Below are 18,102 nucleotides of genomic sequence, written 5' to 3' on the forward strand. Positions count from 1 at the left end.
TTGTTGGTATTAGGAAACAAGTAACATGTAAAGGTCACATGTATAGAATTTAAAAAATGTAAAAAAGAACTGTTTCCAACAAAAGTTGACTATTTAATCACCGAACAAAAATGCCCCTAAAATTGGTTGCATTTTATTGCCTTTTCAATGATTAAGAGATAATAAGATACCGTAGAATATTACAATGTATATCTAAGTATTCTTTACTGAACAAAAAATAAAATAAACACAACGTTCTCGATTCGATCTGCAACATGGGCTTTGCAAAATGAGTTTGAAGTTGCAAATTTTCGCATATTTAAACTATTAATTGTACTAAAATTGTATAACACGGAATCGTTTCCGGAAATTTGTCTAGTTTCCGGACTGTATTATGAAGGGGGCACATGTAAAGTATCTAGTCTACCTTACGTTTTGATGAAAAGACTGAAGGTTTTGTAATTTATTTTTGTACATACAAAAATCATACATATTTTTGTTGTTGCATTTGTCTTTATATGTTTGGACTTCAAATAAAACGTTAAAGATTAACCATGAATCAGGGATTCTCAAACAAAAAATGCGACTCGGGGTTTCACGATAAGGCTGGATTTCGTAATAAATGTGACTATACATAAACTGTGAACTTTGAACTTTGCATGGAAGCATGTGCAAACATGTACATGCATTTTGTCACAATATTTACGTCTTATGATGTTTAATTGTGCGCCAGGCTGATGCTTGTAATGCAATATCCTCTGCTGTGGCAGATCCACACTGTGAAAAGAAGGGTGCCAGCCGGGGGTTCCTCAGAAAAGGGTGTGTGTGCTAGGAAAGTTAGAAAAGAATGATATTCAAAAACTACATTGATTTATCCTTCCACTGACATATGATATAGCCGTATATCCTCTAGGCCCATTAAAAGTTAGAAAAAATCCTTAGCCGTCCGCACCGCTATGTCTTATTAATTATAATTTCTGATGTGCATCAAAAAATGTATGTTACAGTTGAAAAGTTTAATTTGATCAAAGTTGAGAATTTCATAGAAATAAGCGTTGTTACATTTTTATGATATAAATTAAAATGATCACTTATCAGACACAGTTTTGAAATTGTGTCTAAAACTTTTGTACTGAATTTCAGATAAGTTCGTTGTGTGGAAACAGCATAGAATGTGAGATCGACAGTATTGTGGCTACTTGTGAAGAAGATCAGGGTAAGTTCTTGGTGAAACCTGAAAATTGTAACCAACTACTAGTAGTCAGTGTTAAAAGTTAGGCAGATTAGACTACCAAAGTTATAAATTTTAGGTTGATAATTTTAATTTCTTTAGAATTAGTCAACTTCTTCATCCAAAATGCATAATTTGTATTATGTACAGACATCAGAACAAACTACAGTAGGGAACATACTAATGAAACAGTTGATAAAAACTGATATTCGTTGAACACTGAACAATTAAAACTAAAGGAAACATGTTTCTTTGGGGCTGTATTTCAGTTCTATATGTTGAAGTAAAAAAATAAAAACTTTTTTTCAGAATTTAACAGAGTAAAGTTGATCTACAATGATAGAAACAAGAGAAGTGTGAGAAGACATTACAGAAGACGTCAGAAAAAAATCATACGTAAACAAAGGAGTCAAAAGAAAAAGAAATCATATGCTATAACCTTCACATTCATACTTAAAGGTAGAGAATAAAGTTAGAAAAGGGAAGGTGTCAACGAGACAACAACCCTGCCAAACTTTTTTCCACACGAGGGCATGCATTTGCATCTTTGTATAAGTTATACATCCTTGTTTGTAAAAAAACCCCAAAATATATAAAATGGTAACATAAAGTCTTGCCTGTACAATTTTTACATAAAAAGTACCAAAACCTGACTTTGAGGCCAAAGGTCAAGTTAACATGGCGGTTATAGTGAAAAGAGATAATAGAGTTGACCTCGAGATCAAGGGTTAAGTTCAACTAAAGGGAATCATGGTATAGGGTACACACCTGACAGAGATATATAACGCATGCTCAAGATGGAATACATGCATGTTTACAAAACAACATGTGAACAATTTCAGGATTTGAACAAGTTCGAATTACACCGAAAAAAAAAGGTTAATTTCGAGACTATGTTCATTAATTGTTCAGGAAAGAAAATAAAGATAAGAGGAAAGGACTCCAAAAAATTAGAACAGTCAGTAGAAAAAGTAATCAAGACAGTAAAGGCGGAGGCAAGCAGTGGAATTTGGGATTTAAAGATGAACGGAAGGGTTAGAATGCAATTTGCCAACTTAACGGACTCGGAAGAAGCAACATACCAGTGCGAAAATGGAAGTATATTGATCAATACGTCATGTGGTAAGTAACATAGTTGTGGCCTTTTCACTTTTCGTACTTTACTTAAACTGGCCAGTCCTTATTCAAATCAATACGTGTAGTATGGAATTAACACAAGATGGTCGTACTTAGAAAGATAGAGAGAAAAAAAAATAGAAACTCTGCGAGAAAGCAAGGAACCATTTAATAACGAAAACACGAAAACTATCTGTTCTAATAAATAATGATATAATTTTTTACCTTCACAAAAGTATTTATAATAACCGAGTGAAATTGGCTTCCCACTATTTAGATTTCCCGTTTTATTTCAGTGAAATGCCCCGTTGGCACAATGTTGAACGTAGAAACTAAAGAATGTGATAGTTGCCTTAGGGGATACTACCAACCGAACGAAGGTCAACTGTCCTGCAGACAATGTCCAAAACTAACATCTACACATTACAATAACTCAAAAAGTAAAGGAGAGTGCATTGGTATGTATTTTTATAATACATTTTACTTCATTCTTACAAAAAATAACAATGAAAAGATTTTAAAACATTATTTTTTTCAAAGAAGACAGCAAATATGTAATAAAAAAATACAAAAATACAAGCAGAAAATGCTACTTCAAAAGAAAGAAAGTTTGCCTATGCATCGTATTTTCTTCACTATTTTAAAAGATAGCTCAGCAGCAAAATAAATCATTTAAATATGGAGTGTTAATACATTTATGACTGTATCGTCAGCACTTTGTCAACCTGGAACATTTTCTAAGGATGGATTAGAACAGTGTACGACTTGTCCAATAGGAACCTATCAAAACCTTTATGGGCAGGTGTTGTGTATTTCATGTCCACGCAACACTACAACAAACAACAGGGGAATGAGAAGACAGGATATGTGTAGAGGTATGTATTCATTGACCAGACTTGAAATAACAAGTTGGAATGTGTAGTCTATTGTCAATCATTCTGTAAAGACATTGTGAACAAGTCAGTTCTTATGGTGGAGATGGCCACACCATAATAATTAATTATCAGGTTTGTGATGTCAACCTTAAAACGTTTGAAGTGAGGCTTTTTGGTCTTCTAAAAACATAGCCTTGTTCCAATAGCTAATTTGTTAAAATCTTTGCACGGTACAAATCAAATCCTTGTACCTTCGTCAGTCTCTGGTATGAAGTGTGATATAAAAACCATCTTCGACGGGAATGACAGAACTTTGCAAAACACGAATGGAAAAATTGACAATTTTTACATGTAACTCCCTCTTGGCCAACATATGTGAATTAATTAATTAATCTGTTATTCAAACAAGTGTGGACACAGACTGGTATTGCCAGGGGCAAGTATGGACGCAGACAATATTTCCCGAAGAGCACATTTGACTGAACAGACATACGTTTTGTCTTGAATGTGTTTGCATTGTCTAGAAAACTCTTTCATTTATTGATATCAATAACTGAATTATGTTGATAAATATCCATTAACATATGTTACTATACATCTAAATGGGGAACAAATTCCACAATGGCTTGCCATAACCATTAAGACAAGTCATATACGTATAACAATGCTTCTTTCTTGAAGGTGTACTTGCATGGATGTGTTGAACTTGATATGTCATGTTAAGGATTGACCATTTCACTTTATGTACGTTACCTTTGTTAGTAAAATTCTGAACTCTCAGTTCTTTTTTTAGATTAACAGAAACCAACGGTGTTGTATCTGTCAGATAAATGGATAGTCCTAATTTGAAAACGGTAGGGGCCATAAACTCAAAATTAAATAGGAGCATTGTTTTAGTAGTTAGTAAAATCATATCAAAATTTTATAACATTTGATCAACCATAACTAAAGTCATCGCACGAAAACCAAGTGAATATAGACGACGACGACGACGACACGGACGCTGTCGCCGATGACGCCGCTGTCAGCACCATACCAATATACGACCGAATTTTTTTTTACATATATAAGGTCTTTGATTTCACATTAGTCCTAGTTAAACAGTTCTCTATCAAAAGAGGATAAAACTGCAAAACTGTAAAGTTTTCCCACTGACAGTTATGTACACAACAGAAAACATTCAAAAATCTTATGAATCAAAATTACAATACCGATATATGAAGGACTTTAAGGCTAAATCCATCGATACTGGCTCCCAGTTAAAACTTCAAAACCAATATTTCAACTAAATCTTGTATCAAACAATTTTATCAACTTCTAAATAGCCTGAAAATGTTTACTATACTATAGTACTTATTTCAGAATCAACATAAAGTGTATCTACATTCAGTACTTCACAGCACTGTCATTAACTTAAGAATCACTATTTCATTTAATCCTGTAAATCCTCTTCACAATTTAACAAAACTTAGTTTTTTCAATGTGTATAGTATTAATGTCTTAATACTTAATAAAATTCCCACCCTTTTAACAAATGTTTAAATATGAATGTGACTAAAATTATATTTTTATGTACATGTACAAACTTTACTTTATTGGCATGAAGTCATAAACAAAAAATGGTTTAATTAAAAATCATATTAAGAGTTGTCAGTACATGCAGTCTGAAATATACATATATAGCAAAACTAAAAATCGTTGGAGCTCCTCGGGAATGTACTTACAAGTACACTGTACTCTTACGTGTACATAATGGCTATATGCATAACGTAGAGTCCCCGAAACTTCATATTACAGTAATGGACAGCTAATTGGACTGCCCCAACTCAACAGATTCCTCATTGCCATGTGTTTTGCAACAAAATAGCTTGCCAGATAACCTCTAGCACTGTTGGAGTAATAAATAGACCATCCTATTAGGCCTAAAAATGTGTTATGTTTCCGGTCACCCTACCGACCCTCCTACAGACCCCTATCCAAAAGTTTTTATTTGTTATTTTGAAAAAAATAATGATTAAGTCTGCCGATTATCTTTCAGAAAAAAAAATAAAGCATAGATGTTTTTTTCTATCCTAGATGGAAAAACAAAGAGAAATATTGGTTGTTTATATTTAGATTCGATTGTAAACAGACATGCCGTGAGTGTGCTCTTGGTAGTGGATAATACCTTTTGGTATTCGGCACTTGAATTAAATATTTGTTGTTTTGACCATTAGCATCAAAACAAAAACATATCTCAAGCGCTGATTCCCAAATGGGATTATTCAAATTATTTCACATCATTTTTTATCCGGAGGATATTATTTCCCTACGAAAAATTTTCCACACCTATTGTTTCCACTTCTTAAGTAGTAGTTTTTGCAAAATCTGAAAAATGTCCCAAAAAAAGCAACATATTTTAATTTTCGTAATTAATTTGTTTTTTTTTGGGTCTTTATTATGAAATATATAATTATTCATTCCAATCTGTCGGCTCTCAGAAGATAATAAACATTGAAAATCCAATAGATTCTATTGTATTTGAGTGTCATTTACAGAGTTATCTCCCTTGTTTTTGAAATCTATTGTGCATTCTGTATAATTTTTATCTCCTAAGAACACTGGTTATATGAAAAACTGAATGTTAATTTCTGATTACTGTGGCAATTCGAACAAAATGTCAAAAAATAAAAATATGTAGGTTTTTCACCCATGAATCACATTTTGCATGATTCTCAGCTGGAGTGCTACTTAAATAATGATATTTACTATAATTTCTTGTGAAAAAGCTAGATGTATTCCTAATTGTACACATGATATTTTTTCATACCACAGTATTAAATAATATCCTGAATATAGTTCAAATAGAGTGAACAGAATTTATACTTTTGACATAATAGGTAACTAGAGGATGCCCACGAAATCGCGGTCGATTGTGGACACGGTACTAATTTGACGAATCCCAACAAAATGAGTAATCGTTGTCAAGGATATACGATCATCTATTATACATTAATAGTGTACATTTTTCTTCAAATTGCTTTAGTTGTTTAAGAGTGGGGACTTGGTTTTCTTTTGACTCAGAATTGTTTTTGTTTTGCGCTGAACGCACAAAGTACTCTACTAACGCATGTAAGCGAATTATTCTTTTTCCTTTTTTATTCACATTACTTATTTTTTAACTATTTCTTACCAAATTATCTTTTCTCCAAAGTTAGGATCGAAATATTTTTAACAACCATAGAACCCCCTCCCCCCACGGAAGTTAAATGGTGCGTCCCTAAGCAGTTTCATATCCTCATGCCAATGCACTTTCCTGGAAAGAAATGGTTAAATCTGGGACTTTTAAGCTGTTTTATTGGTCCCAGGTTTAATTCGACTCAGGGGTATAGGAGGAGATAACGTTTTACGACGACGATGGCGACACCGACAAACGCAAAGAGAAGACTTTAAAAGTTGATAAGGTCCGTTGAGGAAAAAAACCAACTCAATTTAAAATACACTTGCAGTAAACAATGTGCCTGCTCCAGACATGTGTTGCGTCAATGACGTATTTTTGCTGCGACCGATTAAATCAATATTAGCAGTCTCTACCTGTAACCCTGGTGCTGTTAGCTGGTTTACCTGAGGCTTCGTCCATGTTTTCACTCCATGGCCACTGGGCAGCAAGAGAGTAACCTTGATTTTTATTTTATCAAAAATTCTGCTTATGTGCACGTTATAGATGGCCTTCTTGGTCTGGTTTGAGAGTATTAACGTTTTTTCATTGTTAAAGACCCTCATACAACAAGACACAGAAGAAGCATTAGTTAAAGCCCTGCTCCTTGATATCGGTTATTTTTAATGTATCGTGTGAGTTTTTTTTTCAGACGCACATGCACTCCGTAACCACCCTTTTATATGTACATGTATATACAAATATGTGATCAACTCCAAAACTGGGACTTGTTCGCTCGCAATTTTTTAATGGTTGAATTAGCGAGAAAAGTCAAAAGGGAACTTTCTGGCATTTTGTCCTATCATTCAGCGAAATTTCCTGTTAGTTATCAAGGAATTACGCCCAATAATGCTTTCAAGTAGGTTATCAAAGTGGTCTCTTGCTAACTCGAAAAATATTTTTTTTTATCTAGCTCAAAATCGAACTTGCATGTACTTTTATGCTTAACGACTGTACAAAGGTTTGTTTATCAAATGGAAAACGCCGGGAGACGAACGGAGATAAACACCCTTTCGTTTTCTGAAAGTTCTTGTCGACCCAGTTAAAAGGTGCATAATAAATTCTTGAATTTTAAATAATTAAATATTTTACTCAAAACAATGGGTAGGGGGTTTAGCAGTCATGCCAGTTTACACCTAAAAAGGGGGGTCCGAACTTCTGGCGCAGATCTTTACACATAGAAGGGGGAGGTTTATTTCGACACGTTCTGCGCCTTTCCATGTCTGGACAGTTTTACACCTTGGAAAAATAGTGGGTGTCGTTTAATTAAGCAAAATAATGAACGTACAATATTGGTGTAACACATGTACACATGATCCGGATAGTCGATTGAGCATGCGCGAAAGCGTATTACAACACTGAGAAATGACGGTCTCCGTATTGGGATATTTTCCCCAAAATTCGCGTTTTCCATAGAAAACAGATGGTTTCAAAAACAAATTTAGGAAGTACACAACACTACATTTATACCTCATATCACAAGTATGCCCGACCTTATATGGTTTCAGAGGAGTCGCGGCTCAAATAAATCGGTCTATTCCTTTAGTAGTATAGATATTTATAACGTTACGACAGCTTTGTGAAAACGGGACCAGGATATTAATTAATATCTAAAAACATCCTGGAAAATATGTCGCATTAAAACTATCCGAATCATTCACACCTAATACTGTGAACTCTTTTTAACCCCCCTAAAAATAATTATAGTGCCTCTAAAGAAAACCTATTCAGATACTTGTATGTTTAATCATCCAAAGATTAACTATGGAAACAATTCAATAGCCTTGGAAAACATTACTATTATAAAATATTCCCGATTAAATTTGATATTATTTTTTTCCGGTTGAAAGTATTTCACAATAATATACTATTGGATGCTAAATGTTCACATGAGGTCCTTACTAGTTCATTTATGAAAAAAGATCATATAAAGGAAAAGTTTGACTTGACCAATAATGACAAATGCATAACTTCAAGAATTGATTGAGAATTGAAGGGGAGGACATTTATCTTGCAAGTGAAGGATTCAGTTGTTCCATTAGGCCTGGACTTAATGACAATATTTACTGACGATGCTCTGAGACTAACTACCAGGCTGAGGCAGTAACCGAACAAAGTGGAATTTCCTTACAGAATCCTTAAAAAAATGTTATAAAAAAACTACTGATATCCACAAATAAAATGAATTAAATACATGATATAGGTATCGATATATGCAAGACAAAAAGTCTACCTAAATAAAATTGGGTTGCGTTAACTTCTGGGGACCTTAATCCGCGCATATAATGTAATGGTCGATTCCATAAAAAAACAAACATATGATTGCAAAGGGAGAACTTGTGGTTTATCAACGGTAAAGTGGAATTTCCTTACAGAATCCATAAAAAAATGTTATAAAAAACTACTGATATCCTCAAATAAAATGAATTAAATACATGATATAGGTATCGATATATGCAAGACAAAAAGTCTACCTAAATAAAATTGGTATGCGTTAACTTCTGGGGACCTTAATCCGCGCATATAATGTAATGGTCTATTCCATAAAACACATATGATTGCAAAGGGAGAACTTGTGGTTTATCAACGGTAAAGTGGAATTTCCTTACAGAATCCATAAAAAATGTTATAAGAAACTACTGATATCCACAAATAAAATGAATTAAATACATGATATAGGTATCGATATATGCAAGACAAAAAGTCTACCTAAATAAAATTGGTATGCGTTAACTTCTGGGGACCTTAATCCGCGCATATAATGTAATGGTCTATTCCATAAAAAACATATGATTGCAAAGGGAGAACTTGTGGTTTATCAACGGTAAAGTGGAATTTCCTTACAGAATCCATAAAAAATGTTATAAAAAACTACTGATATCCACAAATAAAATGAATTAAATACATGATATAGGTATCGATATATGCAAGACAAAAAGTCTACCTAAATAAAATTGGTATGCGTTAACTTCTGGGGACCTTAATCCGCGCATATAATGTAATGGTCGATTCCATAAAAAACATATGATTGCAAAGGGAGAACTTGTGGTTTATCAACGGTAAAGTGGAATTTCCTTACATAATCCATAAAAATTGTTATAAAAAAACTACTGATATCCACAAATAAAATGAATTAAATACATGATATAGGTATCGATATATGCAAGACAAAAAGTCTACCCAAATAAAATTGGTATGCGTTAACTTCTGGGGACCTTAATCCGCGCATATAATGTAATGGTCGATTCCATAAAAAAAAAACAACATATGATTGCAAAGCGAGAACTTGTGGTTTATCAACGGCAAGGAAGACCCTTTTCTGTCACGGATTCAATCCCACAGGCGCTTGGACACAATTTGTGGTTTCACCGTAATCTTCGTCGAAACCCGCGTATTTTTATAGTGTTCCCTTATGTGCCTCATATTTGGCCATTATAGGCATATCTGACCTGGTTTTAGCTTGTTTTACCATCTCTGATATTTTTCCTCCATCTCTAATATAAACTCTAATGGGGTTAGAGATCGATTGTAAAAGAAAATTATTGACTGTACGACAAACACGATGATTTTTGACTTCGTATTGTCAACTTTCCTTTCATCTGTGGCAGTATCCCTTCAGCGCCTGCGTATGGAGTTTTCATATAACAACTCTTACGTTATGCCAGAGCCTGTCGTAACTACGCTGTTTGCACCACGCTTGTTTCTTATTTATGAAGACTCTAGGCAATAGTAAAAAGTGATAGTCCATAGATTTAACTATGATTTTTTTATTTGACATTATCACACTATTGATGTTGGATGAAAGAAGAATTAGAAAAAAGGTGCCATACCGATTGTTGTCAGTAGAAAATGAAGAGATGAATCTTACACCCATGATCAAACTATAACGCTTCTACGTTCTTTCGATTTGTACTGACAAAGCCCATGAGTACTATATTGAATCAAAAGTTTTATATTATAACTGTTTTAGGCAAATGTATCAAAGGTTATGTATCAGAAACAGGACTGCAACCTTGTTTACCTTGTCCACGAAATACATACCAGTCAGAGGAAGGAAATACTAAATGTTTAGTATGCCCGGGTGGAGGTTATACTGATGACGTTGGATCGATTAATAAAGAAAGTTGTAGTGGTTGGTATGACTGCTTGTATTTTGTTTTAACTTATTTTCAACAGAACACAAACAACACCTTCCAATATCAGATCTAATCACATTTCACGTTATCCTCTTTTTTTAATGTTAATAATTCCAAATTAAATCTGGTTTATTTAGACAATGCTTTACCAAACTTTTTACAATAGTTATTTGTAACTGTATAAAGAAACGTCAGGTGTACCAAAGCGAACACTAGGCTCCTGCAGATTGAGTTTAGTAGCTAGAGCAAAGAATTACACTTTCTTTATTCTTAAAAAATTCGAAAAAAATAGGAGAGAAAGAGTCTTTGTTATGATTGTGGTTGCTAAACAACATACTATTTTTTCAAAGTTATAGACATTTTCTACAGGTGGAACTTCTTACCAGTCAGACGAGCTTACGAATATTGACTTTGATGAGTGCTTTGGTAATAAATGTCAAAATGGAGCTACATGTGAGAGTCGTGGAGGGTTTGGGTTTGACTGTATCTGTCCTCCAGGATTTACAGGTATGTAGCCACACATAAAAGACATAGAGGGTTTAGGTTTTACTGTTATATGTAGCAAGCTGTAAGAAAAGTGAAGTGCTAATGAAAAGATGTTGTTATGACAAGAGTAACAGTTAGAATTAATACATATCTTTAGTTTTAAGGTTAGTTATGTTTTGATGAAATACTTTTTACTGTTTGTTGACTTGTTTCATTGATTTTACTATAACAGGAGTCTACTGTGACAAGGAGTTGGATGAATGTGAAACTGAGCCATGTTTACACGGTGGAACCTGTGTGGACCTAAAGATCGATTACTCCTGTAAATGTGCCGCTGGGTTTACAGGTAGGAAAACACATTTTTTAACATAGGGAAACATATAATGATGTAAGTGAGAGCCAGAACAAAGACCAAGTGTCACAGTCCTGGTTGATTTGTGTTGTTGTACACATGGTAGTTCTCATTTAGTGCTGCAGACGGGTATTAAAAGTATTTTTGTATACGTGTTTAATGGACTTCAGTTTATATAGCTATACCATTTATGGGGTATTTTTGTTGAGTGATAGATTACAGAATAAACTTTGGCCACAAATAAAGTGTCGTTAGCGTTGGGCTGAATGGCGGGAGTCTTTTTTGGAAGTATGTTTACTTTAATCACAACACCTGAGTTTTCGCACTAAAAACTGATTTTATTTTTTTTAATGTTACATTTGAAAAAAAAAACAATAACAGTACACTAAATGTATCAATCCTGTCGTCATTATGCTATTGTAGGCAAAAAGTGTGAGTTTGACATTGATGAATGTATTCCAAAGCCATGCTTGAACAATGGCACGTGCGTGGATGGTATAAACGGTTATACATGCTCTTGTTCTGCGGCATATGAAGGTAAAATATATTGTAGACGCCGTCTTCAAATTCACTGCAAGATTCATAAGGCTTATATCTTATTAATGAAGCGACGTACCATTTGTAAATAAAAATTAACTGCTCCACTTATAAAACGAAGATGGGTAAATGTCAGAACAGAAATAAAAATTGAAAACCCCTCATGTCTTGAACTTGAAATTTTATTGCTGCATGATGTAATTTCACCTCTTCGCGGTATGAAATGTTCAATATCAACTTTGTTAATGTAAGAACATGTGGTTGTTTACTGCAGTTTCTAATAGTGCTGCGGACAGGTATTAAAAAGTGTTTTAGTTTTCGAATTTAATGGGCCTTACAGGGTATACGGCTATATCATAGTTTAAAACGGTTAAGTTTTCTGCCTATCTTGCAGCAAGTAGAGGAGGGGTCAAAGATCAATCGACCACAATACATTTTGATAAGTAATTTAAGTGAAATCGTTTTAGGTATCGGAAAACAGGTAACATGGAAAGATCACTTGTATGGAATTTAAAAAATGTAGAAAAAGAACTTTTTCCAAAAAGAGTTGACTATTAAACACTGAACATATTTGCCTCTAAAAATGGTTGTATTTTAGTGCATTGTCAATGATTAAGAGATGATAAGACACTGTAGAATATTACAATCAATGTATAACTAAATATCCTGTACTGAATAACAAATAAAATAAACACACCGTTCTCGATTTGATCTGCAACATGAGCTTTGGAAAATGAGTTTGAAGTTGCAAATTTCACATATTTGATCTACTAAGTATACTAAAATTGTAATCTACGAAATCACTTCCCGGACAATCTGTCCTGTTTCCAAACTGTTGGTACAACAGAAAAGCATGAATAGTATCCAAAGTAACTTATTTTTTGACATGATCAATATTTTAAGTGCTTTTTAAGCAGATAGACAAAATTTTGACATATTTTTTTCTTCTGTTAGTCAATAATAGAGCGCCAAACATTGTTCGTTTTGTGTAATTAGAACGAAGAACAGGATATCCATAGTCAAGACAAAGCACCAAAAGTACAAAAATAGTCATAAGAATAACATATATAAATTTAAAGAATAAATTAGCAACTCTGGCTTGATAAAAAAAATAAATTTTAACATCTATTCTCCGTTTTTCCTCAAGCGCCCGTCAATCTGTTCTTATATAAATGATGTCATTCCGGATTTAAACGAAGGAAGGAAAATCCGGCATTGCTTAAAGGTCATCTGTATAGTAAGTGACGATAAAAAAGAACGTTACAAAGATTTATCACATAGACCGAAGTTTAATTATGAGTGGCTTATTTCCGATTCCTAGTTTTTACATCATCTTCGCTAGGCAAATGTTACAGTCCTGTCCCTCCCTTTGCGTGAGGAGAGGGGGCGGGACGGTAACCCTTAGCTAGCGAGTATGCTTTTACAGTTGTGAAAAATCCAAGATTCAGTTTAATTTTTTTTTTGGTATTTAGATTATAACCAATCACAGTTAACGTTCAAAAAAGTGAACCATAAAGTGGCTAAGTCTGATTAAAATACACGATCTGGCATGTGCCAAGTGAGGGTAGCATAATTAAAGATTTAATTTTAATTAGATTGGAGGTTGCTCACTTATTCATTCTTTACGTGAAGCAGACAGGTCTACGTGATTGACTGCCAGAAAATTAAAATTATGGCATTGTAAACATTCAAAACAACTTTACTACCCTGTCAAAAGTAGCGATATTTTATTCTACCAATCAATTCAATGTGCAAAGCACATACTATGTTGAGTACAACTGCTCTGTACACGTATGTTTACGCCGCAAAAAAGTAAGTCTGTAACAAGTTATAGTAAATAGCTAATGATAGATTGTACCCTCGGTTTATAAATGTCTTGATCAGGGCCCCTCGCTTTTTCTAATATTCCTGATCCGCCCTGCCCTTCACAATTATATTTCCTTTGAACTAATATTCTATAACAACTATGTTACCATTGTGTCCTATTCATACGACTACTAAAATGGGGAGGGGTGCTGGGGGTTTGCACCCCCTTGTCTATTGGAAATTTGTCCTTTTCATGTGTAAAATTGACAAAAAGGTAAACAATGTTCTAGTGCCCCCTTTTTCCGAGGAACCCCCGGAAGCCAAAGTTCACAGTGTTGTTTGAGAATCCCTGCTTCATGGTTAAACGTTTTATTTGAAGTTTAAGCATATAAAGTCAATGCAAAAAAAAAATTTGTATGATTTTTAATGTACAAAAATAAATCTCAAAACAAGAAGTCTTTTCGCCAAAACATAAGATACATTCGATTCTTTACATGTCTCTGTTCATACAACAGCTCGGAAACTAGACAATTTATCCGGAAACGATTCCATACTATACAATTGTAGTACAATTAATAGTTAAATGTGTAAAAATTTGCAAAATTTAAACTAATTTTGCATAGCTCATGTTGCAGATCAAATCGAGAACGTAGTTTTTTTTTAATTTTATTTGTTATTAAGTACAGAATATTTAGATATGACATTGTAATATTCTACGGGGTCTTGTTTCTTCTTAATAATTGAAAATGCACTAAAATGCAACCATGTTTTAGAGGCAATTTTGTTCGGTGATTAAATAGTCAACTTTTGTCGGAAAAAGTAAATTTTTAACATTTATTAAAATTCTATACATGTGATCTACACATGTTACATGTTTTCGATACTTACAACGCACAATTTCCCTTAAATTACTTATCAAAGTGTATTCTGGTCGATTGATCTTTGACCCTCCTCTATAATTAATACAACATAGTAGAAAGCTTGACCACTTTTCAGTTAGAAAAGAATAATATTCAAAAACTACATTGATTTATCTTTCCATTGACATATAATATAGCCGTCTAGGCCCATTAAAGTTCTAAAAATCTTGAGCATCTGCTGCACTATAAATCCTCATTCACATGTCGGGACGATTTATTACGTGTTACAGGTGAAAGATGCGAGCTTCCGAAGAATAATTGTTTGGAAGCGGACTGCCGGAACGGTGGTACTTGTATTAATAATTTAGTGGGATACACTTGTCAATGTATAGATGGTTATGAAGGTATCAACTGTGAAATTAATACTGACGATTGCGCCGACGCTCCCTGTCAGAATGATGCTACATGCGTGGATCGCATAAATGGCTTCACGTAATTACAAATAAACTTTAAGAGATTATGTCAACAGATTTTTATTTATGAACTGTAATCTCAGACACTTGGAGCAGAGATGATTCCGAGCCTCCTTTTTTCTCGAGATTCATTATTTCCGTCTGTTTCGTTAATTTCATTAAAATAGTATTTTTGCAAGTTTGTAAGTCTATTCAATGAACACACAACAAGGAATTGGATTATACCACTATCTAATAAAAACATGGACTCTGATTCTAGAAGAGTGACACAGGCACGAACAATAACAAACAGAGGTTATACGGATGGACTTTTCTGATATTTTTAATGATTAAACAGTACCGGTCATTTTTAGATTTTGTAGTAGAAAAATATTTATTTTACAAATTTTACATGTTATTTTTATTCAAACTAAAAGCATTTTGCATGCTATTCCATATTTAAAAACATGTCTTTGCTACATCCCCTGATAGTCGTCTATAAATATTTGTGATGTATTCATGGTGTCTGTGAATTTTTAATTTACTAGTTGTCAATGTCTAGACGGGTATGAAGGCGATAGATGTGACGTTAACATCAATGAATGTTTGGATGAACCGTGTCAAAACGGAGCTACGTGTGTTGATTTCATAAGTTCTTTTAAATGCTTCTGTCCAAAGACATTCTCTGGAAAATTCTGTGAAACAGGTAGTCTTTCTTAAAAAAAATAATGGTTTATTATTGTTTTCTTTTTTAATCATCGACTACGTAATGTTTTCCTATGATATTTTTGCCTTTATGTCATGCAAAGACAATTATACTAAAATGACATACAGAAAGCTGCAATTTTTTTTACAGATCAGATGATCAGATACGCGAAAATTAAATTTCATTTTTTCTTCGAAGAACACCATAGACCTAATATGATTTGAGGAACGATTGCCAATTTAAAATGTACAAAAAAAAGAACACTGCGCCAAAATTACCGGGTTACAGAAAATAAAGCTTTAAAAAATATGTAAAAAAAAACAAAAAAAAAACAAAAAAAAAAAAAAAAAAAAAAAACAAAAAAAAAAAAACAACATTGTGATTAAATGATACACCGATATTGTATTCTAGAGTTAAATGGGGACTACATGCTAGACTTCCCGAATGCAGGGATTATCAATTACGCTACAATGAAGATGGAAACGCCATTAAGTGCTTTCACTGTTGCATTCTGGATGAAAACATTGGATGAGATAAATCAAGGAACTCCTTTTTCATATTCTGTTGGAGCGTTTGACAATGCATTAACAATAACAAATTATGACGGGTATGAAACTTCAGAGTTTATATATATAGCATTAGAAACTTTAGAGTTCTTATATATATAGCATCAGAGTTTTGTCCTCTATACTGAAAGAAATCTACATCAGAAAGAGGTTTTCCAAAATAACAATTCAAAAAGTTTCCGTTAAGTTACCGCAAAATCGTAAATATAATTGACCGATATATGGATGACGACATTACTTAAAGAACCAGCATCTGAAGATTGTCCCAGAGTGAGGATGTGCATAGTGTATTTCCTTACTATACCCCGAAAACGAGGTATGAGGGTTTATTGGAATCACCTTGTGTGTGTACATGTCCGTTTGTCTATCCACATTTCTTGTAAGTGCAAACCCTCCTAACCTGTAAAAGAACTTTATGAAAGAAGGGTAGATACCATATGTAGATGTGCATGTAAGAATTCGTGATTACATTCGGAGAACTCAAAAAGGAACAAAATGATTCCAAAGTGAGATCAGTAAACTTATCGTTTTTAAATTTAACATTAGACACGATTTGAAATGGGAGAGGAATCATCTTTGTATTTCTAGTTTATTAATATTTTATACACAGGTTTGTCATCTATGTTAATAATGATAAGCGTAACACTGACGTAAAGGCGAACGATGGAACTTGGCATCACATTGTGGTCACATGGGCGTCAAACAGAGGCACATGGAAGATATATCAGAATGGATTTCCTTTAGATGGCGGTTACAATTTAGCTGCTGGTCAAACGATACGAGGTAAGGAGTGATCTTTTGACTCTTTGATATGATAAAAAGTTGGTCTGAGTTTTTAAACACTGTTTACAGATGAGTTTTCCTTGAAATTAATTCAAAACAAAGTGCAATTGGCTATTCAGATAAAAATATTTGTAATACATGTATCTCTAAATTCAAAATGTTTATTAATTCTTCTTTGAAGGAGGTGGAAAAATTGCCATTGGTCAGGAACAGGACAAAGGTGGAACTTTAAGCCCAACAGAATCATTCATTGGATATATGACAAACTTAAACATGTGGTCAAGGGAACTAAGCCTTACTGAAATAGAAAATATGTTGGTTTCTTGTGACAAATTCCTTGGTGATGTTATAGCCTGGCCAGATGTTCAGTCTGGTCTCCAAGGAGATTTACAACCAACGCCTTCAGGATTTTGTAAAGGTACTGGTTACGGATATACTTAGATAGAGTAGAAGCTGCAGACTTCATGCTACAACAATTGCGCATTAACTATGCTTTGCGGATGCAAATAGTGCTTTTATTATCATACAATGCTTTTATGAACACTTAAAGAAAATATGTGATGATTAGCTTTTGCTCATTTTCATATATTAATTGCAATTGTAATTTATATATATATATATATATATATATAGAGAGAGAGAGAATGGATTGCAATACGAACAATAATTTTTACGAGAAATAAAAAAATCGTAATTTTAATATTTGTTAAAGAGTAATAAAACCTAATAGCGGTTAAGTTTAAGCGTGGTCACTAAATACACACCTTCATTCATACAGTTTTACAGCTGAAAGTAGGAGATTTTTTCCTTTAAGGTAGGAGAATATTACCTTCAGGAAAAAGGCTGGTTGGCAACTTCAGTCTTCATAACTTTGGGATGAAAGTGGTATAACATTGACTTAATGATTGGAGAATGATTTTTGTATATTTTACAAGTGGGCTTATCGATACTAAAACTATACAAATACTTGGACTAATTCTCATCAAATGTACTGAAATAAATGATAAGATAAAGAATTTGA

The 18,102-nt window shown here is 33.4% G+C and overlaps 2 protein-coding genes across 5 annotated transcripts in view; one reads left to right on the forward strand and one right to left on the reverse strand.

The window, feature by feature from the left end:
• The window catches only part of LOC148629506 (uncharacterized), a 204,880-nt gene that overhangs the window by 68,960 nt on the left and 117,818 nt on the right, over positions 1-18,102 (reverse strand). The gene's annotated exons all lie outside the window — the stretch shown is intronic.
• LOC148629509 (sushi, von Willebrand factor type A, EGF and pentraxin domain-containing protein 1-like) overlaps positions 1-18,102 on the forward strand; it is a 69,487-nt gene that overhangs the window by 9,234 nt on the left and 42,151 nt on the right. For all 4 annotated transcript variants that reach the window (XM_088552517.1, XM_088552526.1, XM_088552536.1 and 1 more), the window contains 14 exons: positions 1,123-1,195; positions 1,520-1,669; positions 2,123-2,332; positions 2,623-2,784; positions 3,040-3,201; positions 10,368-10,529; positions 10,903-11,040; positions 11,252-11,365; positions 11,795-11,908; positions 14,865-15,066; positions 15,575-15,732; positions 16,144-16,339; positions 16,909-17,081; positions 17,263-17,499. In XM_088552517.1, the coding sequence (XP_088408643.1) occupies positions 1,123-1,195; positions 1,520-1,669; positions 2,123-2,332; positions 2,623-2,784; positions 3,040-3,201; positions 10,368-10,529; positions 10,903-11,040; positions 11,252-11,365; positions 11,795-11,908; positions 14,865-15,066; positions 15,575-15,732; positions 16,144-16,339; positions 16,909-17,081; positions 17,263-17,499 (2,251 nt within the window). The remainder of the gene's footprint in view (positions 1-1,122; positions 1,196-1,519; positions 1,670-2,122; positions 2,333-2,622; positions 2,785-3,039; positions 3,202-10,367; positions 10,530-10,902; positions 11,041-11,251; positions 11,366-11,794; positions 11,909-14,864; positions 15,067-15,574; positions 15,733-16,143; positions 16,340-16,908; positions 17,082-17,262; positions 17,500-18,102) is intronic.

Source organism: Perna viridis, chromosome 1 (genome assembly GCF_037379345.1).
Source record: "Perna viridis isolate PV_CMFRI_1.1 ecotype Kerala chromosome 1, ASM3737934v1, whole genome shotgun sequence".
In the NCBI taxonomy this organism is placed as follows: domain Eukaryota; kingdom Metazoa; phylum Mollusca; class Bivalvia; order Mytilida; family Mytilidae; genus Perna; species Perna viridis.